General features: G+C 39.5%; 2 protein-coding genes across 8 annotated transcripts in view; one reads left to right on the top strand and one right to left on the bottom strand.

Annotated features, from left to right (window-relative positions):
- FIG4 (FIG4 phosphoinositide 5-phosphatase) overlaps positions 1 to 4,629 on the bottom strand; it is a 124,077-nt gene extending 119,448 nt beyond the window's left edge. The window contains exon 1 of one of the 2 annotated variants that reach the window (XM_025444479.2): positions 4,558 to 4,629. In XM_025444479.2, coding sequence (XP_025300264.1) covers positions 4,558 to 4,614 — 57 coding nt within the window. In that variant the 5' untranslated portion in view covers positions 4,615 to 4,629. Of the gene's footprint in view, positions 1 to 3,760; positions 4,056 to 4,557 lie in introns of those variants that run through there. The other variant, XM_025444478.3, reaches the window with a different exon arrangement.
- Positions 4,630 to 4,865: 236 nt separating this feature from the next.
- AK9 (adenylate kinase 9) overlaps positions 4,866 to 26,109 on the top strand; it is a 128,013-nt gene continuing 106,769 nt past the window's right edge. For 4 of the 6 annotated variants that reach the window (XM_049092455.1, XM_049092454.1, XM_025444631.3 and 1 more), the window contains exons 1-7: positions 4,866 to 4,926; positions 13,627 to 13,754; positions 15,235 to 15,298; positions 16,675 to 16,727; positions 16,829 to 16,925; positions 21,720 to 21,832; positions 24,598 to 24,786. In XM_049092455.1, coding sequence (XP_048948412.1) covers positions 13,638 to 13,754; positions 15,235 to 15,298; positions 16,675 to 16,727; positions 16,829 to 16,925; positions 21,720 to 21,832; positions 24,598 to 24,786 — 633 coding nt within the window. In that variant the 5' untranslated portion in view covers positions 4,866 to 4,926; positions 13,627 to 13,637. Of the gene's footprint in view, positions 5,049 to 13,626; positions 13,755 to 15,234; positions 15,299 to 16,674; positions 16,728 to 16,828; positions 16,926 to 21,719; positions 21,833 to 24,597; positions 24,787 to 26,109 lie in introns of all 6 variants that reach the window. The other 2 variants (XM_025444630.3, XM_049092456.1) reach the window with 2 other exon arrangements.

Genomic DNA, 26,109 nt, shown 5'->3' with positions numbered 1-26,109 from the left:
TCCCCACTACATGCTCTCTCTCTCAAAAATAAATAAATAAATCTTCTAAAAAATTAAAGGTAATCTTGGAGCTGGTGATGGATATGTGGGAGTTTATTAAACTATTTTGTTTATTTTATATTTGTTCAAAATTTCCATAATAAAAAAGCTAAAAACAAACCAAAAAACCCCAAAGACACACAAACCACAAACCCAATGTTCTAAACTCTGTTTCATCAGGAATACAATTACTCCGTCAAGTAGCCATAAAAGTTTCTAATCACTGACTCCCAGTTTCTAGAAGTAATCTGTCCCAGTCCAGTTACAAACTCTCTATGCCTGGCATCAGGTATCAGACCACACTCCCAACAGCATTGTCCTCTCCGCCTCATTCTTCTCTTCACTGAATAATAGTGAATAATAGTGAGAGCAGTAGTAATAGGATTTACTTCTTCAAGGTTTTATGAGAATTAAATAATAAAATATATGTAGAGTATTTTGACCAGTGGCTGGCATAGAAGTTCCATAGGCATTAGCTATTATTCTCATTAATACAACCTGCTACAGTTTCTTTTTTTTTTTTTAATTCCTAGGATCTATTTAGTGGCCAGTAATTTTATGCTTTTTTCTGAGCTATTTATGTCCCTTAAACTTTGAGCTTATTACTCAAATAAATCTCTCTACTTAAATGTTTAAGTCAAATATATAAAAAAGAATCACATACTTTACTGATGAGGAAACCAAGGTTCAAAGATTAAATGCAGCAGACATTTCTCAAGGTGATTGCCCCGGGCCAACCATTCCTGGAAACAAAGTTAGTACTGCCAGACGCCATTCTGGCCGTGATGATTTGTCCACTTGGGGGCGGATTCGCAACCATAGCTGAGTCAATCAGATTCCTTCTTCTAGTACCTATGGTATGTCCTTGGCAGCACTCTGAATGGGTTCTCTAACCCTGCTGCCTTGTTCCTGCCTTTCCAGAAGCTGGGCAATTAGCTCTTCCAGCGATTCTATGCAATGGCTCCGCCAGCACCCTTCTGATAAAACTCATCTTTTATCTCTAAACTGGCTGGAGTTAGTTTCCATTGCTTAGAGGACTGAGAGGGGTAACAACCAAGTTCTAGAACACACATTTCTTCATGTTAGACACTCACAACCAGTATCCACTGGAAGCCTACTGTTTGCAAGGCACTGTACCAGATCTGTGCTATGAGGACCAGCAGGTTATGACAGGAAAGGGGTGGGCCTTTACAAAGAGAGCAGCAGCAGAAAATACTCTGGGTGGGTGAAGGGAACTGAAAGCAATACAGTTCTACTGCAGAACAAGGCCCATAAAGGCACAGAGGTAATCCTCAGTAAATAGGTGTTGAGTTGATATTAAATTAGATATAAAACCAGACAGGTTTGGAACAAATCACATATGGCTTTGAATGCCAAACTAAGAGATTCAGCATCTACTGTCTTCAAATGGGGGTTGCTGAGCCCCCCTTAAGATTTCTTTTTTTTCCATTTATTTATTTATTTATTTATTTATTTATTTATTTATTTATTTTTATTGGTGTCCCCTTAAGATTTCTAAGCAGAAGAGCTCCATAATACAAGTAGTGCTTTTGTGGTTTTTTTTTATTATTTTACTTATTTACTCATTCATTCATTCATTCATTCGAGACACAGAGAGAGATTGAGAGGCAGAGACACAGGCTGAGGGAGAAGCAGGCTCCATGCAGGGAGCCTGACGCAGGACTTGATCCCAGGTCTCCAGGATCACGCCCTGGGCTGAAGGCGGCGCTAAACTGCTGAGCCGTAGTGCTTTTGAAAGAACACTAACATACATCTCAGCCAGTCCTAATAAATACTCAGCTTACAAATGGGATGAAGTTTCTGTGTTTTAAATATAGTATTTATGTTTCTAACCAGGGACATTTTATCAGCACACTACAGAAAGCAGAAGGTTTTGTTTCAATGTCAAAATACGTCTGTACGACTGTCCTCAGAGAACAACTGAAGATATCTATGAATATTAGATAATTCCATCTTCTGGGCTGGATCTAATCAAATGAAGTCGTCAACAAAAATTAATTTACGGTCAGCAATGTTTCTCCACTAATTGTGACCTGAGGCAGATGTGCTATTGGCACCGTGTTATAACCAAGAAACTGTTAGGTACCTACTTTACGCAATGGAAGAGAGCCCAAGTTCCACTGAATATGCCCCATAAAACACTCTACGGCACAACAGGAAGGCTCCTGGCATATGCATTCTTATTAGCATGCAGTGTAATTTTAAACACAGATCCTAACATCACCATGACCTCAAATCAGAAAGGCTACGCTTTATTTTCCAACCACACAAATGACAAAGTATGTACTTCTACAGGCACACTTCCATAAATCTTAGGGAAGTAGACTCTAAACACAAAAACGTATCTTATTCTACTACTAAGTTGTTGACATGGCAATTCAAAGTAATGAAACAAAAAGTGCTGTAAAACAGTCCAACGAAAAGCAAAATAATGTTATCCACACAGATGTCTTTAAACAAAATAAATTTTCCTTCCCTTTCCAATAAGGAGAACCAAGTATTTTAGCAATAAAAGGGCACATTATTGGGGATCCCTGGGTGGCTCGCCAGCTGAGTGTCTGAGTGTCTGCCTTTGGCCCAGGGCGTGACCCCAGGGTCCCAGGATCCAGTCCTGCATCGGGCTCCCTGCAGGGAGCCTGCTTCTCCCTCTGCCTGTGTCTCTGCCTCTCTCTGTGTGTCTCTCATGAATAAATAAATAAAATCCTTTAAAAAGAAAAAAGGCACATCATTAACAGCAATCCTAGTGATTGGTATGCCGCGGACTATGAACACACACAAGTTACCCATTCAAAAGTCAAAAATATTTTTTTCATACTCTTGCCTGTACTGTAAGCAGAGAACGGCAGACCGCTAATGGACTTTCTGAAAGTTTTGTTTTGTTTTAATCTGAAAGTTTTCTTAAAAGAACCCAGTAACTCGTTCAGAACTTCGTGAACAGTTTCCGAGATGCCACAAGCACCTGTTTCCAGCATGTTCCAAGCGTGACTCTTCCGTGGAAGCACGGACAAGCCAAAGCAGCAGTGCCCTGGGTGCGGGGACAAGGCGAAGCTCCCTCAGACTCCCGCCCAAGGCTGGGATTAGGGGCCCGGGGAGGGGGGATGCTGGGATTAGGGACCCGGGGATGGGGGGATGCTGGGATTAGGGACCCGGGGAGGGGGGATGCTGGGATTAGGGACCCGGGAGGGGGGGATGCTGGGATTAGGGACCCGGGAGGGGGGATGCTGGGATTAGGGACCCGGGGAGGGGGGATACTGGGATTAGGGACCCGAGGAGGGGGGATGCTGGGATTAGGGACCCGGGGAGGGGGATGCTGGGATTAGGGACCCGGGGAGGGGGATGCTGGGATTAGGGACCCGGGGAGGGGGGATGAGGGATTAGGGACTGGGGGGGGGATGCTGGGATTAGGGACTCGGGGAGGGGGGATGCTGGGATTAGGGACCCAGGGAGGGGGATGCCGGGATTAGGGACCCGGGGAGGGGGGATGAGGGATTAGGGACTGGGGGGGGGGATGCTGGGATTAGGGACTCGGGGAGGGGGTATGCTGGGATTAGGGACCCGGGAGGGGGATCTGGGATTAGGGACCCGAGGAGGGGGATCTGGGATTGGGGCCCCGGGGAGGCTGATGCTGGGATTAGGGATGCTGCACCGCCACACACCCCCGCCCCGCGTCGCGCCCCACTGCGCCCCGCCGGGAACTTACAGCTCTGGTCTCATACAGAACCAGCTTCTGGACGGAGCTGATGATGGGGGCGGCGGCCGTGGGCATGGTCGGAGGAAGGGGGGGCTCCCCTACAGGGCACCAGGCCGCGGCCCAGCTGCGGCAGCCTCCAGACTGCCCCCCGGAGGCCCGCGGAGAGGACACCTCAGACCCCCGGCCTCCAGCCGGGCAAACACCCCTCGGGCACCACACAAACAGAAGACCGGGGCCCAGCTCAGGTGCTTCCGGATCCCCGCTCCCCACCTCCAGCCAAGCCCCGCCCCGGGCACGTCGGGGGCGGGGCTGGAGGATCTACCATAGAGAGGGCGTGAAGAGGCTCCCGGAGCCTGCGTGCTGCCGAGGCCGGAAGCCAAGGGCGCCATTTTGGATGCGGGCAGGGGGGGAAAGTGGGCGGGGTTAAGGTCCCGCGGTTAGCGTAGGCTCTCCTTTATCTGGTCCTCCTCCTTTGGAAAGGGGGACGGTTTGATGGGTTGGTTCTTTTGAAGCATTTCTCCGAATTGTAGCTAGGTCCATTCGAAACTATTTTTGGTTTTTTGTTTTTGTTTTTTCCCTGCCTACCTCTGCCTTTTATTGTCCTGGAAGCCTATCTGATAGCCCTTCCCCGAGAGTCGGTGTCTTTCCCCTGGCATCTCTTTGTTACCCTGAAATTTCAACCTGGATGAAAATCAACAAAATCCATCGTGTCCTGAAGTTGTGTGGTTCAAGGAATTTTTTTTTTTTTAGCTCTTAGATCATTTTTTTTTAGATCATCTTTTAAAAAAAATTTTTTTAAAAATCACCTGAAGTTGCACAATTTGGGCGGAACTTGCCACATATTTGTGGCTGAGACGGGCCATTTGTAAATTCTACCGATGGACTGCCGAGTGTAGCGCGCCGTGCGGGTTAAAATTAGGTTTCTCCCATCGGATGTGTGTGAACTTGGTGGGTGGGGTACATACCCTCTCTAATCATCACCTTCTCTGTTTGTGAAAAGGAATGTGTTACAAAGTTAGGAGCGAAAGTGAATAGGTAAGACTCTAAGAAATGAATGAATGCCAGCCCCGCCTCCCGAGGCGGAGTCTCCCAAGAGGCCCTGCGCCGTGCACCTGCGGGGGTTTCCTAGGCAACCGGTGCACCGACCGCGGGGCCGGGGAGTTCTGCGGGGCCGGGTAAGTGGGGGTCCTCGCCCCCGCCCCCAATTCCGTCTGTATCAGTTGAGTGCACTCTCACCTCCTGCAGGGACCGCAGACCAATTCCTTTTCTTACGAAACTAAAACTTTGGGATCTCTGGGTAAATTGCTTTTTAAAAACATTTTTTTTCCAGGGTGTTTAAAAAATGTGTCTATTTAAATTCAATTTGCCAACATACAGTATCACACCCAGTGCTCATCCCAGCAAGTGCCCTCCTCCTGAGTGCCCGTCACCCAGTTACCCAACTCCTCCCCCCACCTCCCCTTCTGCAACCAGAAGTTCATTTGTTCGTTTCCCAGAGTTAGGGGTCTCTTACGGTTTGTCTCCCTCTCTAAATGTTCCCCACTCAGTTCCCCTGCTTTCTCTTCTAATCCCTTTCACTATTTCCTATATTCCCCGTATGAGTGAGACCATATGTGGGTAAATTACTTTATTTATTTATTTATTTATTTATTATTTATTTATTTATTTATTTATTTATTGTAAATTACTTTTAAAACCATCTTCCATCCCAACGACTGTCTTCATTCCCAAGATACTGAGCACCTGCTATGAGAGTATAAGGCGTTGCCCAAGCAGAAGTGCTAGGTCTCCCAGGAGATGGGCCGCCTGTAAACTGCAGAACCCTCTGCTAGGGATTTTGTCAACCGCTAAAAATGTGAGGGAACTTTTAAAAATTCTATTGAATTATGGTATAAACACATAACACAGTGTGATAGTACAGATTATGTTACCCAACAGTGAGATGTTAGAGATCATATTTAAAATTTAAAGTTGAGAAACTACCAAATTTTTTAAATAAGTGTTTAATTGTTATTTTAATTTTCTTTCATAGTTTGGTCCTACTTTTGCCAAGAACTAGAAAGATGGTCATGTCAGTTCTGGCATTTTACATTGACTTGGATCTATGAACTGGGAAGAATATTTCATTGTTTTGTTTCATAAATGGAAACCAATTCTTCTAAGTATGAGTATTAAGTACTTGCACTATGCTTTTCTTTAGGATAACAACTCTTAAAATATCTGTTGAATTCTGGTTTCCGGTATTTAGTTTTCAACTATTATATCATATTGTAATATAGCACTTCCATTAGAACATTGTCTTAGTTATGGTTCACCCAGCAGCAGATCCTGAGACAAAAATTCGAGGGCAAGTGCCTTGTATGGTGGGAAGTAATCCCAGGAAACAACATCAGTAAGCAAAAGGAAGCTGATTAAGGGAATATTATCAAGCAAATTTCTCTGTAGGCTGAATTCACTGGAGAATCCTGAGATGTATATCTCAGAGTATTTCCCCCTTAAGGGCAAAAGAGCTGGAGGATTTATTCACCAACTCCCATCAGTTATTATCTGAGGCCTGCTTTGGCAGAACCTTAATTCCCTGGAACTTCCCATCTGCCCTGTGCTCAGGCCCACTGGATATGGCAGCTGGAAGTTGAACCCTTTGGCAGAGGGTCACACATGCTAGCAGTGGGAAGTCAGGCTGGCCATGCACGGGAAAGGTACCTATCAAGTGGTTATGGGCACTAATAGCACCTGCTACATTCCAACCTTTGTACTACTCGTATCCACCCTTCCCCCACATAAGTTCACACCATCCCCTCACCAGTTCTTCACGGTGGCGGCCGGTCCCGGTTTCTAAAACAAAAGGACTTAGTAAAAGATGATTAGTGGGACAAGCTACAGAATCCACTACTGCAATTAATCCTAGGCCTGTAACAGAGAATTCATCACTTCTGTCCTCTACCACTCATTCTAGATTTCCCTTACCCTTGGCCAGCTGCTGGTCTCAGTTGTTTTCTTAGTATGGTAGCCAGCCTTTATCCCAGAGGGGTATAACCCCCTTGTTACCATGATTTTGTCAGGTTGTGCTCGCTATAATCATCACAAGAGGTGTCTTAGAGAAACCCCTGGGTTCAAGACCTGTATCTCCCTGCACCAAGTATGTAGCAGCAACCCTATCCTCAGCTGCCAGTGCAGTAACTCCTAATGGGCATGGGGAGCCACATATGACCAGGCAGCAGTTTCAGATTCAGTGAAACCTAACAAAGGGGATCCCCCGATAGAAGCCTCTCTCTTGCATCAATCAAAATCAGGACCTGCAGTCCAGCAGAGCCTGAAGTCATAGGGAAAGGTGGTACAAATTCATGTCAATCACTGAGAATGGTGGTAGGACAGACCATTCCTAACCCTTAGTTCAAAACATATTTTGCATCTTGAAGTAGTATCTCAATCCCACACAATCCCAAATGGAGCTTTACTTGTACCCTTAAGAGGCTACTCCAATATTCTGTGAGACCAGCAGATTCTGGATGAAGTGTGATATGGGGTATAATCAGTGGATCCTTCTTATCATAGCTCCTTTACTATAAAGAGGGTCCTTTGATCCAAGGCAATATTGTATGGGATCTCATTGTGATAAATGAGACACACTCCAAACCTTCAGATAGTGGTGCTGGCCAGGCGCTGTGGGCAGGGAAGGCATACCCATACTAAGGTGCCCTCTTCAAGGCAAAGGGGTGCCATGTGATCAGTTTGTCACTGAGTGGGTATATCATCATCTTGTGGGGTTAGCCTCAGTCTGCTGCAGGCAGGTGGGCAATATTCAGTGGCCTTGCTGTTGAGCCTATGCATGGCTTCCAATTCTTCCACCCCTACAATTATGCCTCCTCCATTCATGAGCCCATTTTGGAAGCACTGAAGTGACCAGGGATAAACACTGGCTGGCGTGTACTGGGTAACCATCCTGCTTTGTGAGATACAAAAGTCCACATATTTTGTGTCCACTCATGTTTGTTTTCTATGTGGCATAACGAAATTAGCTGGGCCCTCCACTCAGGGTCTCACAGGGCTGCAGTCATGGTGTTGGTTGAGCTGCATTTTCATCTGGAGGCTCTACTAGGGAAGAGCTTGCTTCCAAGCTCATTTAGATTGTTGGCAAAATTCATCTCTTTGTGGTGGTAAGACTGACGTCCTACTTTTCTTACTGGCTAGTGTACAGGGGCTGTTCTCAGTGACTAGAAGCCACCCACTTGTTCCTTGGATGCAGTCCTTTACAACATGGCAGCTTAATTCAAAGCCAACCAGAAGTCTCTCCAACGTGCTCAATGGGATCTTATATAATATAATGTAATCATGAGAATAATATTTCTAATACTTTCGCTAGATTTAGAAGCAAGTCACAGATTCCATCCACACATAAGGGAAGGAAATAATCACACAAAGATGTGACTTTTTAGGGGTCACCCTAGAGTGTATTTGCTGCACCCCTCTCGTAGTTTCATTCATATGCCTCTTTCCCAGAACTCTTTTCTTTCAATCTTATTCCTCTCAGATCCTTGACCAAACCATTCAGTTGTCCTCCAAACTGAGGACTTAGGAATACTCTTTAAATCTCTGCCCACAAGGAACATTTCCCCTAAACATCATCACTCAGGGCTATGCCTGAGTGGGATTAAAGTCTGGAAGCATCCCACTTACAGTTTGCACCAATATATTATGATTCATTCGTGATTTTTAAAAATTTTCTATCAGCTCTTCCTAGGGAATACCATATGAAGTGTGAACTGGAAGAGACATTGGTGAGCAAGAGATAGATGACATGGGGTCTGGGCTGCTTATTTATGAAACTTGTACCCTCCAGACTTGCTTAGAACTGATCCCAATGTTCCATTTTTATCATTTGGTGGACTGCTGCCTGCCCAACTTCAAGACTTGATCTGACATACTCAGCTCATGATGGGCACTTCCAGTTGCATAGTCACCTGATGTCCCATGGCCAGGCATTCACTCTCTCCAAGAGCCCAGAGCATTGCCAAGAGCTGCTATTTGAACAGGGGATGCTTCTCTGCTGCAGAAAGTGATGATCTACACTGAGAGTTTCTGTTGTGGCTTTGCTAAGACTCCAAAAGTATTCTTACCTACTATAAGTACCTCCCTATAGCATCATGGGATCTGGCCAGGTATATTGCCCAAGAAGCAGGCCTCTGGTACCATACACTAAAACTGCTGCAGAGCTCTCTCTTGCTCTGAGCTTCACTCAAAACTAACAGCTTTCCAAGTCATCCATTAAATGTATCAGAACTAGAGACATAAAATACTGCACCTCTTTCTTTCAGAGGTAGAATATGTAAGGTACAATAACTTGTCTTTTACCTTCAAAAGAATATCTCAGGATGACCCAGACCACTGGCCTTTTAAAACCTCACCAAAGTAACAGGCCTTTAAATCTTTGTAGATTTATCTTCCACTTTCTGCTGTTCATGTGTCTTACAAAGGCATCCAGAACACTTCCCGCTTCCTGCTCACCCAATATTGTAGATCAACAAGACCCCTTTGTACTATATTTGCTACAAAGAAGGAGAGTTCTGGAATAAAATTGAATGTTCCTTGCTGACTGTTCTGAGTGAATACAAACTGCTTCTAATCTTCTTTTCTGATAGGGATTTTAAAAAAATACATTTGCCAGATGAGTAACTACATAGCAAGTACAAGAAGCTATGTCCAGCTCGTAAAGGTCTCATGGGCACAGTAGTTACACATGGCGCTATCACTTGGTTAAGTTTTCAGTAGTCCACCATCATTTGTCATGATCTATCTGGTTTTCTCAAAAAGCCACACTGGAGAATTAAGCAGGGCTATGATCTTTTAAGTAGTTTTGGGTAGCACCCTTCCATATTGTTCATTCAGAATGGATTACTATTATTTATCTGGCCCAGGGGCCATGGTAAGCAGTTTCATGAGCTTCCCCCTGGCTTCGCTACCACATTGGTTCTTACTCCATAGGCAGGGAATCGCTGGAAAGGTTTTACCAGCTGCACTCCCCTTACGTACTCAGGGACCAGGAAAATAACCACAAAGTAGTCCTGCAGATCCTGCAGTGTAAGACAAACTTAAACCAAGACTCCAATTACTTCTGGTTCTCCATTTGCTTTCACTATTACAGAGGGTCATGATGGCATTTTGAAGCCACTGTGTTGGTGTCAGCTCAGACCCTGTGTCCTATTGTTCTTGAAAGAGGAGGATGGTCCCATTTCCTCAGTGTGTATTCCTCAGTTAATGGTTGTAGGTTCTCTTGGAGAAGGATTGAGGAATCCCCATTGTGAATACTCATTACAGTATTGTAGGGTCTGTTCTCAAGAGCTCCTTGCTTCTCCTTCAATAAACGGGCTTTGGAGCCTGGAACTGGGAAAGGAATCATGATTTTCCACTGTGGCTGCTGGCATCAGCCTTTGACTCACTTCCCCTTCATCCTTTTTAGAAATGTAAGTTCATCAACATTTTCATTGACTGCTCATCTGTTTCACCTCTAAAAATTCTGTGGCTTATCAGCCATCACCACAGGTCTCTGGGAGGTCTTGCTGGTTGCCATGCTGGACGTGCTGTCCTTCTAGTAATTATACCTACTTAGCCTCTGAAGGTTAAGTGCTGCCATCTGGCCTCTGCTCTTCCAGACCCTGTCATCCCCACTGAAACACAGGACCCCAGTATCAGAGCAGCCTTTCCCCCTGCCTTCAATCCTGGCCTACAAAAGATAGCCATCCCTGAGCTTATTAATGATACTAGTGCCCCCCTACTAGTTCATTCCTTATAGTCTTAATGAAGGGAATGTCCTCCGGCCATCCCAAAGAGCAGAGTTGGCTGGTGCAATCTCTGGTCTCAGTTAACATGTCCTCATTTAACAAATCCATTTAACATGTCACCTCTGTGAGCCTTTGACACCCTACTCCACCCTCTGCTCTCTAGAGGTATAGGTTAAGTAAGGACAAGAGGCTATTTTCTGCACAAATGCAGTAAATAAAACGTAAAACTTAACTTTGCTCTGAGCTTCACTCAAACTTAACTTCTTCTGCTGAGATGTAACTGCAAACCGACTGCTAGATGGGTGGAATGGGGGGGGGGGGTCCCTGGGCAGTCCTCAGTTGAGGCTCTCTATCAGGATGTCTAAGGTCCATCTTCCTACTACTCATGCCTAGTTTCCTGCCTAACACAGGTAATCCTGGGGTTCAGAGTACTTAGACACCCACCTAAATATTCCATCGCAGGCCTTAGGGCCCTGATTTTAGTGCACTTAATACTTTTTAATAAATGTACCATCTCTCTAAAAGGTTTAAATGCATTTTCTTTTTTTATAACTACATTTTATAGCAGCATTACTCATTTTTTGGTGCTAAAAATAACTTGCAGTTTTAGTTCTTTTGTCATGAAGTTTTCATCTCAATCTTTTCAATGTACTAGTAATAATTCTTCCTATGTTTTGTTTCATAATGATATTTTAAAATAATATTGGTATATTAAGCCTATTTGAATATTCTTAAATTCCACAGAGACATATAATCATACTCCATTTACCTGGAAGCATATAGCCCCCCAAATCCATTTTCGTCATTCCATGAACAGTGTCCCAGACCACTGGGACATAGTTTTGTTCCATTTTTGAAATCTGCTTATTAAAGTTATTATGTAAGTTTTTTGTAATTTTCCATTAAGGGCTTATATATCTTTTATAATATTTAATCCTGGTTACTTTATTATTTTGCTGCAAAGATAAGTCTTTTTATCATTAGTTACAGTTTCTAGCAATTCATGCTGTATAGAAATGCAATTAAATTTTGTATAATTTTGAATCCAGCAAATTGGATTACCAGATTAATTCTCAGAATTTACCTGTAATATATTTGTTTCCTATGTAGACAATCACATCAACTGGGAATAATTACAGTTTTCTTTCTCTAGTCTTGTTACGACCTGAAAAGAACATTTTTAATATTTAATCATTAAATGTAATTTTTGTCTTTTGTTAATACCTTTTATTAGGTTAAAGAAATTCCCTTCTATTCTTAGTTGCTAAGAGATTTATTTTTTATTAATCATTAAAGGGTGTTGATTGTCTCATACTTTTTCTACATCTATTAGAATGATCATACAGTTTTCTCTTTTAATATGATAAATTAAATCTTCATATTAAGCCAGGCTTGAGTTCCTGGGGAAAGCCCAACTTGGTCATGATGTTACTATCTTATTATAATTTTCTGGATTCAGTTACCCTAATAATATTAGGATTTTAAAAATCTTGTTCATGAATGAAATCGGTACATATTTTTGCTTTTTCACACTATTCTCTGATTTAGGTAAAGGTTATATAAGACTGATAAACTGTTGTAAGAAGTTTCCACTTTATCTTTCTCTGAAAGAGTGTCTGTAAGATTGTAAGTCTTGGAACTCTGAAAAACCATATGGTTTTTCTAATGGCTATAGAACCAGTCAGATTTTCTCTTTTTTTCTTGAGAAGCTGATTTTTGTAAGAATTTATCAATTTTGTTTAAGTTTTCAAATTTATTTGGGATAATTTTGTTTATGGTATACTTGAATTATCTGTATTATATCTATAGCATTGTTATCTTTGTAGCCCTTCCTCCTTTATGTGTCTAATATTGCTTGGTCAAGTAAACAATAAATCAGTAAGCATTATGGAAGATTTAAGCATAAAATTCACAAAGTTGATGTAAACCTCATTTGAAGAGTACTATATCAAACAAACATAAATCACATATCCTTTTCAAGGAGTTTTTAATGTAGTAGGCCATAAGGCAAACCTCAACAAACTTCAAAACGTTAATATACCATGGAGAATATTCTCTGATTAATGACCATTAGAAACAAAAAAACAACAAAATCGTAATTTCAAAATATAAAAAAACACACTTTTAAGAAACTGATGTCTAATATTTTTAAATTGTGCCTACTATCTTCTTGATCAATCTTGACAGAAGCTTTCTATTTATACATTTTTTTCAAAATACTGGTATGTATCTTTGGTGATCCTCTCTATATATGTTTGTTTTATATTTTGTTAACTTTTAAAATATATTTTTCTATTTTTCCTGTTTCTTTTTACCCCAACATCTTAAAGATGCTGAGCTCATCTCATGTACTTTACAGACTTTCTTTGGTTCTAATCTATTTAAGGCTTCTCAGTACTACTTCAGCTATATCTCCTTAGTTTTGTTATGTATATATTTTTATTTTTTTCAGCTTTACATATTTTCTAATTTCCATTCAGATTTCTTTTAGAGCCATTAGTAGTCCCTACACATATACACATACATACATATATGTGTATCTATGTAACATATATATGTATGCATATATAACATTTATTTTGATCTTTAATTGAATACATACATCATAACATATATGTTTATGTATGTATATATGTATTTTTCCTTAATTTAGTCTTTCAGAAACTCTTTGGTTTAGCTATTTTTTGTATAACATATAGCTAGATTTTGCTTTTTTGTCTCAAACTAAGAACCTGCTATTTTTTAAAATATTTTATTTATTTATTCATGAGAGACACAGAGAGAGAGAGGCAGAGACATAGGCAGAGGGAGAAGGAGACCCCTGCGGGGAGCCCCATGTGGGACTCGATACCAGGACCCCAGGATCATGACCTGAGCCAAAAGCAGATGCTCAACCACTGAGCCACCCAGGTGCCCCAAGCTGGTATTGTTTTAATAGATAAGTTTAATTTATTTGTAAGTATCAGCCAAATCCCATTTAGTGGTGTGGAGTGGCTTCTGGACTAAGTAAATTCTCAGGGTATTCTCACTCTCCCTAACCTGCCTGCCTCTTCCAGCTAAATTAGTCACTAACAATCTTACTCTTTCTTATTATAGTGTTTTATATTATGAATTCTCAAGAGGAAATAGAAGAGCATTCTTTTGCAGACATATTTAATGAAGATGAAGCTGAATATAACTTTTTGCTGTCTAAACCTGTTTGCTTTGTTATATTTGGGAAACCAGTAAGTTATCTCTTCTTATTATTTACTATATTTTTTTGATTTTTAAAATTAAAAAATTCATAATATTATGTTGCCATACACGAATGAAAACCACATAGTGTGCTAATTTTTTTGACTGTTAGACTTCGTTGTATGACTTCAAAACTGATATAATATTGTTTGTAAGCTTTATCTTGTCTTATGCACTGTAATTGAAAAGAACCTACATTGCATGTATCTTTGTTTTCGTATTAGGAAGAAATTGAACTTATCAAAGCATTGCACCATGACAACTGTTAGTCTGTGATCCAAGGTTATTTCAAACATAGTTTGCATGTAAAACTTCCTGTGAAATTTGTTGTAAGGCTCTCTCGGTATGTGAAAGTAGAACACTACAGAGACAAACTGGGGCTCTCTCCTTAATATTTGAAGCTATTGAGACACAATGTGCTTTTTCTTTGCCCACAGTGTGTTCGAGGACCTATATGTTGTCTTCCCACAAAATAAGAAGAAACCAAAAATGACTGACATAAGATAGCCTGCCTTTCCAGGCATTTCTAGTAAGGACCTCTAGATAAGAGGTATTTTCAGTCATTGAGCTAGTTGGTAGTTACCATTAGAGAGCCTGAGCTGGTTATTAAAGAGCCTCTTCAGAACAGCAGAGACTAAGGGCTGGATCCCATCCTTGATTTAATTTTATATAGACCCTGGAATAGGTACCAAGAAATGATTCCAATAACTTTTCATTATGTTTCTTTACATATAATAGAGTTTTAAAAGTCAACAGTGAAGCAGTCGGGTCAAGTGCTACTTCGTTAAAGTGATCTTTTGTCTTTAAAATATGATACTTTTCAAGGATGTCCATAAGGAAGGAATTTTTTGTTCTTAGAAGTTACTAAGTGGAAGTCTGTTGAAACATTCATGATTAGAAACTTAGAAAGGAGATAAAGTGATGGACTTCAGTATAGTCACAATGATGTATATGTATTCAAAATTACAGAATTTGACAATCAAAAGAGGACAGTATCTGGACTGCAATGCCATAATGGTACAGGTGCCTGGTTTCAGGGCTATTTTCTTAATTTAAAAAAGTGTTATTTAAATACTTCAGGGACGCCTGGGTGGCTCAGTGGTTGAGCGTCTGCCTTCAGCACAGGGCATGATTCCAGGGTCCAGAATTGAGTCCCACATCTGGCTCCCTGTGGGGAGCCTGCTTCTCCCTCTGCCTGTGTCTCTGCCTCTCTTGTGTCTCTCATAAATAAATAAATAAATAAATAAATAAATATAAATAAATCACTTCAAAAAGTGTGGCAAATGTGACAATTAGTAGAGGAAAATTAAGCTATAATATCTAGGGTCTGCTGTTCATTTATTTTGTGGACAAAAAGATTGATAATATTCATGTATTGAAACCATCAATAGAGTCTTTTAAAATGAGAATATCTATTTCGCTGGCAAATGCCTGTCCTTTTGGGTTTTAAATAACATCTTTCTTTTTAAGGGAGTTGGGAAGACAACCTTAGCTCATCAGATAACACAGGCATGGAAATGTATTCGTGTAGAAGGTAAATTTTACCTTTCCCCCCCAATATTTTGTTATAAAAATTTTCAAATATGCATAAAAATGTAAAGATTACACCATCTATAGTCTATGGTTAACATTTTGTTATAATTGCTTTATCATACATCGCTATCAACCTAGTAAATATTATCTTCATAATAGCATCAGACATATTTTTCCTTTTTGGTTAGTCTCCGTTTTGTTCATAGAAGTTAGGATGGTTTATGAAATGTCTTTGACTCCTTTCTACTTCCTCTAATTCTCTAATTCCCTCATTTAGAACTATTGGGTACATGTGTGTTTTGGGTGTCTCCTTATGAAAGATGAGAAGGAACTCTCACAGCTGCTCTTGAGAGCATTTTTCAAGACTTAATTATTTTCAATGATATTTATTATTTTGCTTTGCATCTTTTGCAGTATATAATATGAGGACTGCTGTCTTTATATAAAATATTCTTTTAATCGATAAGACTACTTATGTCATAATAGAAAAATAAGCAAAAGAATGAATTGGCAATTCATAAAAGTAGAAATAAAAATAGACAAATATAAGAAAAGAGATTTTTTTTTAGAAAAAGAGAGTTTGACCTCATTGTTATTCAAAGAAATGCTAATTAAAATAATACTGATCCACATTCGCCTATCAAATTGATAAGAAATCTTTAAAGTTTCTATAATCATTTTTGGCAAGAATGTTATGAAATGAGGACTCCACATGCTGTTAGTGAAATTGCAATCTGATACAATTTTGGGGAGAGCAATCCATAGATTACTAGCAGCTAGGGACATAATTCAGTTCCTGAATCCAGGATGTCTCCTACAAGGGATGGAATATTTCCTCTTAAAAAAGAAACAAATCATTGGAATTCCAGTCTCAGGCCCCCTTTTTCTGATCAGTGTTTATCTATTTTTACCTTTCTTGATGCATACTTTCCTTTTATATAACCAGAGTGCAAAATTAGTGGGCTTGGATATAACTTCTATGGCTATAGAAGTATCTGGACTAATAATACTAGTGTATACTTTTGAGGGGCACTTTGCAATTTCCAAATAACAGTCATGTACATAATGTCATTTCATTCTCATGTTCTCTCGCGTACCATACAGGGCATAAGCATGTGAGGTCAAGAGGTATTTAAGAAGTTAGCTTCCTCAAGATCTTTTAGCTAGCAAGTGGCAGAGACAAGTTCTCTGTGGGATACATCTGCCTCATGCTTTGGTTAGGCTTAAACAACATGATGCATATAAATGTGCTTTGTAAACTCTTAAAGTGATATACAAACATTAATCTTTGTTACCAGTTATAAAATGCACAGATGTGTTTCTTAATTTGCCAATTATAATATCAGTTGGTGCTAATATTTTGAATTCATATTTTAGCTTTACCAATTTTGGAAGAACAGATGGCCAGTGAAACTGAAACAGGAATTAAGGTATATCCAAGTTTCAAAGTTATTATGTCTTAATTTTTTTTAAAAAGCTCTGTATCACAAATGTATATACACTAACGTACACTGTCTTTACTGGTTCTTAGTTGCAATCAATGCTGCTCAGTGGTCAAAGCATTCCAGATGAACTTGTCATAAAGCTAATGTTGGAGAAGCTCAACTCCCTCGAAGTTTCTCACTTTGGTATGTTTATCTTTATAAATCAGTGGCTATCAAAGCACCTTAAAACTTGTGCTTTAGCTGAGGCATGCATATTTTCTGGAGTTGTTCTTTCCTCTGCCCTGATGTGGAAAAATCTCAGAGCCTGAATTCATTTAAGCAGCTTATATATTTTTATTTGCTTGCTTACTTTCTTTTATTCTTCAGATTCTACGTTTGTAAAAAAAAAAAATGAAAATGATTCAGTCTTCTTAGAGCATTGTGTTATCCAGCAGAAGCATCAACACTGCTATGGCCCTTCTCACAGTGCCAACAGCCTCTGCTGACTGCTTTCCCACTCCTCAGAGTTTTAATACTGAGTCCTGTCTGTGGCTCACTAGGCTCCTCTGCACTAATCCACACTTAAAAGGCAGAAATGGGAACTAGAATGGCACGAGCTTAGCTTCTGGCACCAGCTAGGGGCAAGACTTCCATCTGTTGTCTCAATCTACCTTTTCACTCTGGACCCAAGAAGCCTTCCTGCCATCAAACAGATGCTAAGCAGGGGTTTAGGGCCTAACTTTTCTCAACACAAAGACTGCTAAAGCTCAGAAGGGCTAAACAGAAGAGAAAACCCTATGACATTTGCAAAAGAAGGAAGAAGAATAAAGATGTGCCGGGGAGAAAATTATCTGCCTGAAATAGATTTATTGAATGGAAGAAGAAAAACTTAGCAAGCTGTTTTATATCCTTGGGGAGTAAGAGGACGTTGTGACTATTAAGAATGCAGGGATAAAAATAAAATGCAGTAAAGTCAAAAACATGATTGCCAAAGCAAATCAGTAGTGGAAGTAGCAAAAGCAGACGTCACTGCAAACTATGTCTGTATCTATATTTATATCTATAGGTAGAAAGATTTCTCTACAGATAGATGATATATAAAACGAACTACATCTATCCATCCATCCATCCATCCATCCATCCATCCATCTATCCATCCATCTCTCTATTATATATGTGTATATGTTAGTCTATCTGTTGCTCAGTGATAAAGATGATGAGCTTAGGAAAACACTCAGAATGTAGGAGGTTAAATGAGTAAAAAGGTAAAAAGAACAATGACCGAATTCCAATATAGGTCAATAAATGATCTCCCAAAGCGTAGTGATTGAAACTGAAGCATGTATACATACAGATAGGCAGGCAATTATCTTCTTGTTTATACTTCATCTCTCCTTACTTCTTGAAAAATTTAGAGTAGTTTACCCACAAAAAGATGTTATAAATGATAAATATTGGCAAAAAGAAGAAGACAAAAATGAAAAAATAAACCTCCTCAGCTGTGCCATTCGTGACACTCTGGCCTGTCAGGTGAGAACCAGGCTCCATGGAAACAACTCGCTTTTGTGCTGCTTCTGCTAGGAAAGAGACCAGGTTTTAAAGTCATTCCAATATAGATGTCTGCTTGCAGTCCAGGATACCTACAAACAGTTGCACTTGAAATGCCTAATAAGCTGTCCAGGCAGTAGCAGTGATTATAGTAATAGCAGGGTGGTGCTGGAGAGCACAGCACACAGAGTGCCAAACAGCTTTCTATCATCCCTTTGTAATTCACAGATATTGGGCAGTGTTGTCAGCAGAGGGAATGAGAGGGAGGAATCATGTAATCCCCCTGTCGCTTAGAAGGGGAAGGCATGACCTCTGGAGACTGATGGTCTCTGGAAATGTCCAATCAGGAGGGCTGAGCTGGGAAAGGGTTGAATTCAGTCTAGGGCTAGGCCCCTCCACCACACTACTCATCCTTAAAATGTGTCAGACCAGGGGTTAATGTCAGCCATCACGTCCCAATGTCTTGACAAGTTTCCAGTAAGGTGGTTAATCAAATGGAGGATAATTTTAACAATAGGATCCAAACCAAACCAGGAAAGTCAGAAGTCAGGGAAATAAAAAGCAACAACAGCAGGAGGTGGCAAGTAGAGAAAGTTCTGGCCCAGTTCCTGAGACAGGGCCAGTGCATGCCATGGCTAAATTCTTGCAGGGGTATGTTGGGTTCAAAGAAACTTGACTAGAATGGATGCCTTAGGATACCACCACTAACTCAAAGTCTTTCAAAGACAACAACAAAAGCAAATGAGTAAACCCAGTTGGAAACAAAAGATTATAGCAAGACAGGAGAGAATCATGGTTATAGCTCGTATACCCCAAACCAAGGATAAGAGATCTCCCTTTCTGCCTTTTGAAGTTAAACTACTTAGGATTGCTTCCCTGGATAGCAATCCTGCACATAGTTAGCGGAAAGTAAAGTATTTGAAAAAGCTTAGAGGAAGTGCCTAAGGATTTAATGAAATTTTGGATTACTATGATATTTGTTGGTCTGCTTTTGTAAAATAAAAAACATTAAGCATGTGATAAGCATGATCTTAAGAGAAGATTTTGAGATTGGCTTATTAGACACATTCATTCATTCACCTATCAACAGATGCTTAATAACTTTTTAAAATCACACTATTCTAGGCATTGCATAGGATAGCAGTTCTCAAACTTTTTAGTCTCAGTACTCCTTTATACTTATAAAAATTGTTGAGGCCCCCAAACAGTTTTTGGTTACTTGGGTTATATCTATAAGTATTTATCATATTAGAAATTAAAACTAAGAAATGTTTAAAATATTTGTTTACAAATCATAAAAATCACATGTTCACATTAATGGCACATTTTATAAAAATAATTATATTCTTCAAAGCAAAACACAGTGAGAAGAGTGGTATTGTTTTATATTTTTGCAAATCTCTTTAATGTCTGGCTTAAGAGAATGCCTAGCTGGATTCTCATATCTCCTTCCACTCAATCTATTCCAATATATTGTTTTTATTGAAATATATGGGGAGGGATCTCTGAGTGGCTCAGTGGTTTAGCACCTGCCTTCCGCCCTGGGTGTGATCCTGGAGTCCCGGGATCAAGTCCTACGTCGGGCTCCCTGCATGGAGCCTGCTTCTCTCTTTGCCTGTATCTCTGCCTCTCTCTCCTGTGTCTCTCATGAATAAATAAATAAAATCTTTAAAAAAAAAAAAAAGAAATATATGAGGAAAATCCAGCTTCACACAGATATGTAGTTAGAAAAGGGAAGTATATTTTAAAAGCCTTTAGAATAATTGTGAATATTCTTGATCCTACATCAAAACTCATCAAGTAACTTTCTTAAAGGTCAGTTGCCTTGTAGAATCTGAAACCACATCAAGGAACTTTTCAGACTCTGTTGCATTAAAATCCATTCGTCTTATCTTGAATTTGGATGGGTTTTTTTACCCAGGCATGATTTGGAGGCACCATGCAGTAGTTATTTTGGAAAATACTGATTTACTAAGTTGTACAGGTTTTCCAAACATTGACGCTTTTCATTATACATTATCAAAAAATCACTTTTATTAATTTCACCACCAATTTAAAATTTCATCAAGAAAAGTTTTAAAAATTGGGAAGTTGTTAAGTTTATGGCAGTAGATACATGTTTTCTAAAATTTGAATTTTTGCTTGAATTTTATTCAGTATTCAGCAACAAATACTGTCAGTTGTCCTTGAAGTGACCAGCTCACTCCATTCACTTTTTATAAAATGTCTGCCAAATATCCAGAACTGAATAACCATAATTTTTCTGTCAGTTCTTTTTTTTTTTTTTTTTCTGTCAGTTCTTTTAAGAAAAGAAAAGTCCTATTAAAATAGTAGAAAAATTCAGAACATGAGGGACACCTAACTCTGGGAAACAAACAAGGGGTGGTGGGAAGGGAGGTCGGTGGGGGGTTGGGGTGACTGGGTGACGGGCACTGAGGGGGGCACTTGACAGGATGAGCACTGGGTGTTATGCTATATGTTGGCAAATTGAACTCCAAGGAAAAAATTTTTTAATTAAAAAAATTTTAAAATAAAATAAAATAGAAAAATTGACTGAAGTCCTTAATTCTGAGAGAATTGAGACTTTATTTACAAGAGAAAATTTTCTCAAACAAGAGAGTGACATAATTAAAGAAATACATTGGGCAGCCTGGGAGGGGCTCAGCTGTTTAGCGCTGCCTTCAGCCCAGGGCATGTTCGCGGAGTCCCGAGATCGAGTCCCACGTCAGGCTCCCTGCATGGAACCTGCTTCTCCCTCTGCCTGTGTCTCTGTCTCTCTCTCTCTCCGTCTCTGTGTCTCTCATGAATAAATAAACAAAATCTTTTTTAAAAAGGCTATAAAAATAAATACATTAAGGAAATTAATGTGATAATGGCAAACGGGGTGAATTTTAATGAAAAGATTTAGGTTTCAGGGTGGAGATGCAAGCCAATGTGCTAAGCCAAATCATACTGGTAACATTTTGGTTTTTAAAGCTGTATGGGGAGAATGTGAGTGTTTTACTAGTCCCCATATTTATACAAATATTATATATGTACATATTCTATAAAATATTAGCATTAGAAAGAAAATAATATGCTATAACCCCTTCTAATATACCTTTATGGCTTTCCTCACTTCCAAGAATTATTAGCTTGGAATTTCTTCCCCTAGTGCCTCATATGCTTAACATAAATTGATTGGGAATTTTTAAAGAAATAAAAGTAATTAAGAAAGTAAAGATGTCTTCTCCTAGCTCAGTGATTTTATTTATGATCAGAAAAACATCATTCGCAGTTACATTTCATGTAGCAATAAACTTAACCATTAATTAAAAATATTTGACAGATTTTAAGATCTATATTAATATTCATTAATAAGCAAATAATATTTTATAAAGTAATAACAAATCCATGCTCTCATATGTTGATAACATTATACAACTTTACAAATTATATTTTATCCAACAGGTTATATTGTCACTGAATTACCATCACTTTCACAGGATGCCATGACTACTCTGCAGCAAATAGAATTAATTAAAAATTTAAATTTGAAACCTGATATTATAATCAATATTAAGGTAAGCATATTAGTTGCTTTGTTACTATAGTTAACATTCTTTTTGATAGAAGTGAAATTTAAGGAATGTCTTCAAAAATATTAATGGGATATCTAGTGGCTCAGTCAGTTAAGCATCTGTCTTCAGCTCAGGTCATGGTCTCAAGGTCCTGGGATCGAGCCCAGTTTTGGGCTCTGTGCTGAGCAAGGAGTCTACTTCTCCCTCTCCCCCTGCCACTCCCCCCTCATGTGTATTCATTCTCTCTCTCTCTCAAATAAATAAAAATCTTAAAATATAAATATTAAGTAGTTAAGGAAATAATAATTTATATATCAACCGTAGGGACTGAGTTACTCTTTCTTTCTTTCTTTCTTTCTTTCTTTCTTTCTTTCTTTCTTTCTTTCTTTCTTAAGATTTTATTTATTTATCCATGAGACACACACACAGAGAGAGAGAGAGAGAGAGAGAGAGAGGCAGAGACACAGGCAGAGGGAGAAGCAGGCTCCAGGCAGGGAGCCCGATGTGGGACTGGATCCCGGGACTCCAGGATCAAGCCCTGGGCTGAAGGCAGGCACTGAACCACTGAGCCACCAGGTGTCCCACTGAGCCACCAGGTGTCCCTGAGTTAAACTTTCTGATACCTCTGTGCTTTGGCACCTGCAGCTCCATCCATGGGAAATACCTCCCTGCCTCTTCAACAGCATCCATCATAGTCATCTTTAGAAAGTCAATTTGGACATCATCTGTTTCCCCAATGACCACCCCTTTCACACCAACACACATATTAACTAACTCATTCTCTCACTCTCACACTCACTTTCTTCTTTTTTCTCTCTCCCTTCCTCTCCTCTCTTCCTCCTTGTCTCCTATATCTTACTTACCACAGAAAAGTTAAATACTTCTCTGATGACCATTCATGTTGCTCTTGTCTATCATATTATCTTATTATGTATTGTAATTGTCCATTTTCCTTCTGGACTCTGCCTTTTTTGATGGCAAGAGCCATGTCTTGCTCATATAAACATCAACTAGCACAATAAATGGTACCTAGTAGACACCTGATAAGTTTGACAGTTAAATGAAATGAAAGAAGGAACAAATGAGTTGGACATATGAGTGTTAAAGAACATTACTAGATTGATTAAGAATCAAAGCTGCGTCCTGTTCCTAATCTCTTTTGTCAACAGAATTTGGTAGATCACACTTAGGAGACACAATTTCCTCTTTACAAATATAATAACTGCCTCATGTGGGTATAAGAAGAATTCAGTGAAGCCAAGTCTGCTTGTTTATATGAAAAATTAATGATAAGCTTTTATACTTTCCCCTGCCTGATTCCCCAAAGCGTTTCACAGCTCAAAACAAATTCACTGATTCTCCGCTCAGATGCTGGCAACCAGAAGTGTGTTAGGGTTAGTTCTGAGAGAGAGGATGTGTTGTAGCACACATGGTGTAACCTGCAGCCCACCACAGGTCATGGTTGGAGGCCAATCAAAATTCCTGCATAGACCTGGAGACTGTCACACGTGTGAACATATGTATAAGAGAGAGAAGAAAAGATCTCAAGCAATTCACTAAAACCAAATATAAATTCCAAGCCATGGAAAACATAGATTGTATAGGAAATTAACAGCTGGTAGAACAAGAGAACACAGATATACAGGCCATGAGCCTCCAAATGCTTGCTAAATTTGAAGCATAAATTTGGTTCTGAGTCTGATGAGCCAAAGTAGGAGGGGAAATGTGACTAGTTATATAAAATTCACATTGTCCATGAAAAGATAAGACATTGCTCAGGAAAAACAAAAAGAGAGAATTGGAATTAAAATTTAAATAAGAGAAATATCTTAAATGGGTCTTAATATAAAAGATCGTCAATGTAGAGAATGACATTTATATTATAAATGTGATAGTAGGTATCCAGGTAGTTTCTACAATCTGACACAAGTGTAATCAGAGGGCCTAGTGTGAGACAGAACTCAGTACGTAACACATTTCTCTGGTGATTTGGCCTTATTTGGGGATAAATCTTGGAATTTCTAGAGCAGAAGTTCTTAGCCTGTAATCCAGGAATCCATCAGCATCCAGGAACCTTCTGAAATTATTTTATTGCGTATGTCTGTTTTGTGAAGCAAAAACCAATGGGTTTCCTCATATTCTAAAGGGGTCTCTACTACCAAACAACAACAACAAACTGATTAAGGTCCGGTGGTCTACTACAGCAGTGGTCCTCAGAGTACAGTCCCAGAGCCAACTGGATCAGTAGCACTCAGAAGTTTGTTACAAATACATATTCTTGGGGCCCACCTCAGAGCTATGAGTCAGAAACTCTAGAGGGTAACCACCCCCTCGAGTTTTTTATCCATGTTGAAAAGCCCTCTATATGACTCTGATGCCCCCTGAAGTTGGAGGGCCACTGCTCTGAGGCATGTCCTGCAGACTTGCACTCATATTAGTCACTTCCTGTAAGTGAAAATACGAGGCAGCTGAAGGCAGTAGTCTTTGTCAAGGACCCACAGTACAGGTATTCTGGGTTGCTAAATAAGGAAGGGCAAAAATACATTATAAAAATTACCTGAGAGGGTTGAAACCTATCTTGTGTGAAAGATTAAGAAACCTAAATGAAAGTGTTGGTTCAATAAATACCCATCCCATAGAGGTGGCCCGAAGAAATCAGAAAAATGAGGAAGGGAGGTTCTGAAGTTTCTTGCTTCCCTTGTTTCTCAAAGTGTGGTGCATCAGAATCACGGAGGATGCTTGTTAAAATTACTGATGTTGTTCCTTAGTGCCCCGACTACGATCTATGCCAAAGAATTTCTGGGCAAAGGCAGCACAGTAGTACAGGGTACATATACAGAAAAGATCAGTGGGATCCTGAAATCATTGAAAGTCGTAGGAAAAAGAAGAAAGAAGCCCAGAAAGAAGGAAAAGGAGAAGAGGAAGGAGAAGAGGAAGAAGAGCAAGAAGAAGAAGAGGTAATATCCCAATACCATATACTACATTCTTAAAATTTGCTAGAATTAAATTAAATGATAGTGTGGATAAAGAAAACAGCAAAGACTAGAGAAAATTACATTTAACATTTTTATTTAATATGTTGGCAGTAGGACAAATATTTCATGCTTCTAAGGACTATTAGATCATAATCTAGAGGCCATCACGTTTCTTGTCAGTACAGAAGTCGTTCCACATCCTAACGACCAATCTGCTTCATTTCACAGCAACAGAGCTATTGGTCACCTACTGTGTGTCAAGCCCCTTGCAAGCTAGAACGAGGAGTCAGAGCAACAAAAAACAAAGGGTAATATGGAGACCAAGTAGCCAAGCAGAATCCAATTTATGAAATTAATGTAAGCCCAATTCCAGTATCTAGCAAAGGGAGCACATGAAAAAAAATCTAAAACTCAACTTCACATATACGTGTTGTTATAATGATCCCAAAGTCAGTGCTTGTAAACATAATGCAGTAGGTATCCACATAGCAAGTAACGCTGCTGGTTAGAGCAGGCTAATAGGCTAGAGTAGGGCTAGTTCAAGGCATAATTCATCACTATCAGTTTTCCAAAGTATCTAGTGCTCTAACCACATTTTTCAGCATCCCTATCCCCACACCTGACTTTCTCCACTCGTAGGCTCTAACCTTGCTTCCTATGAAGATCTGTATGTAATAATACCTCAGGTCAGCCTCCTCAGAAATATTTGCATTTCAGTGTTCTGGAAAGCCTGGAAGCTTTATAGTATTAACATAATTAAGCCATTGGAGAATAGAATATGAACTATGACAAGCAGTGGAAGAGATATCTTAGGCTGAAAACCTACCCAGAATCCCTCAATACTTATCTCTTCTTTGTATGTATCACAATCTCAAGACACTTTATGTAAGTGACATGCTATAAAATAATTTTGCCAGCAAAAACAAAAACAAAAACAAGCCACATAATGCAATAGAGCACTGAAAGAATTTCCTACCATGATTTAATGTGGAAATTTTAATGTGAAGAAATCTGTTAACAGATGATGGGCTGGATTTGGCCCCCTGGGCAGGTGGGCCATAGTTTGCCAGTTCCTGCTCTACAGAAATATACCTGTGACTTCTACTTTAAGTTATTTATATTTTTAAGGAATTTTATCTATTTTTATAATTGCTACAATTTGTAATTTATTGTATGTATGTTATAAATAAATACTATTTTTCTTAGACGTATACTCTGCAAAATCAGATGTTAACTTAAAATGGATATATTGCAGATCATTTGTCCAGTAGAAAAGATAACCCCCAGGGACATGTGATCCTGGAG

The sequence above is a fragment of the Canis lupus genome, chromosome 12, assembly GCF_003254725.2.
Source record: "Canis lupus dingo isolate Sandy chromosome 12, ASM325472v2, whole genome shotgun sequence".
NCBI classification, from domain to species: domain Eukaryota; kingdom Metazoa; phylum Chordata; class Mammalia; order Carnivora; family Canidae; genus Canis; species Canis lupus.
This window is presented reverse-complemented; position numbering and strand designations above follow the sequence as displayed.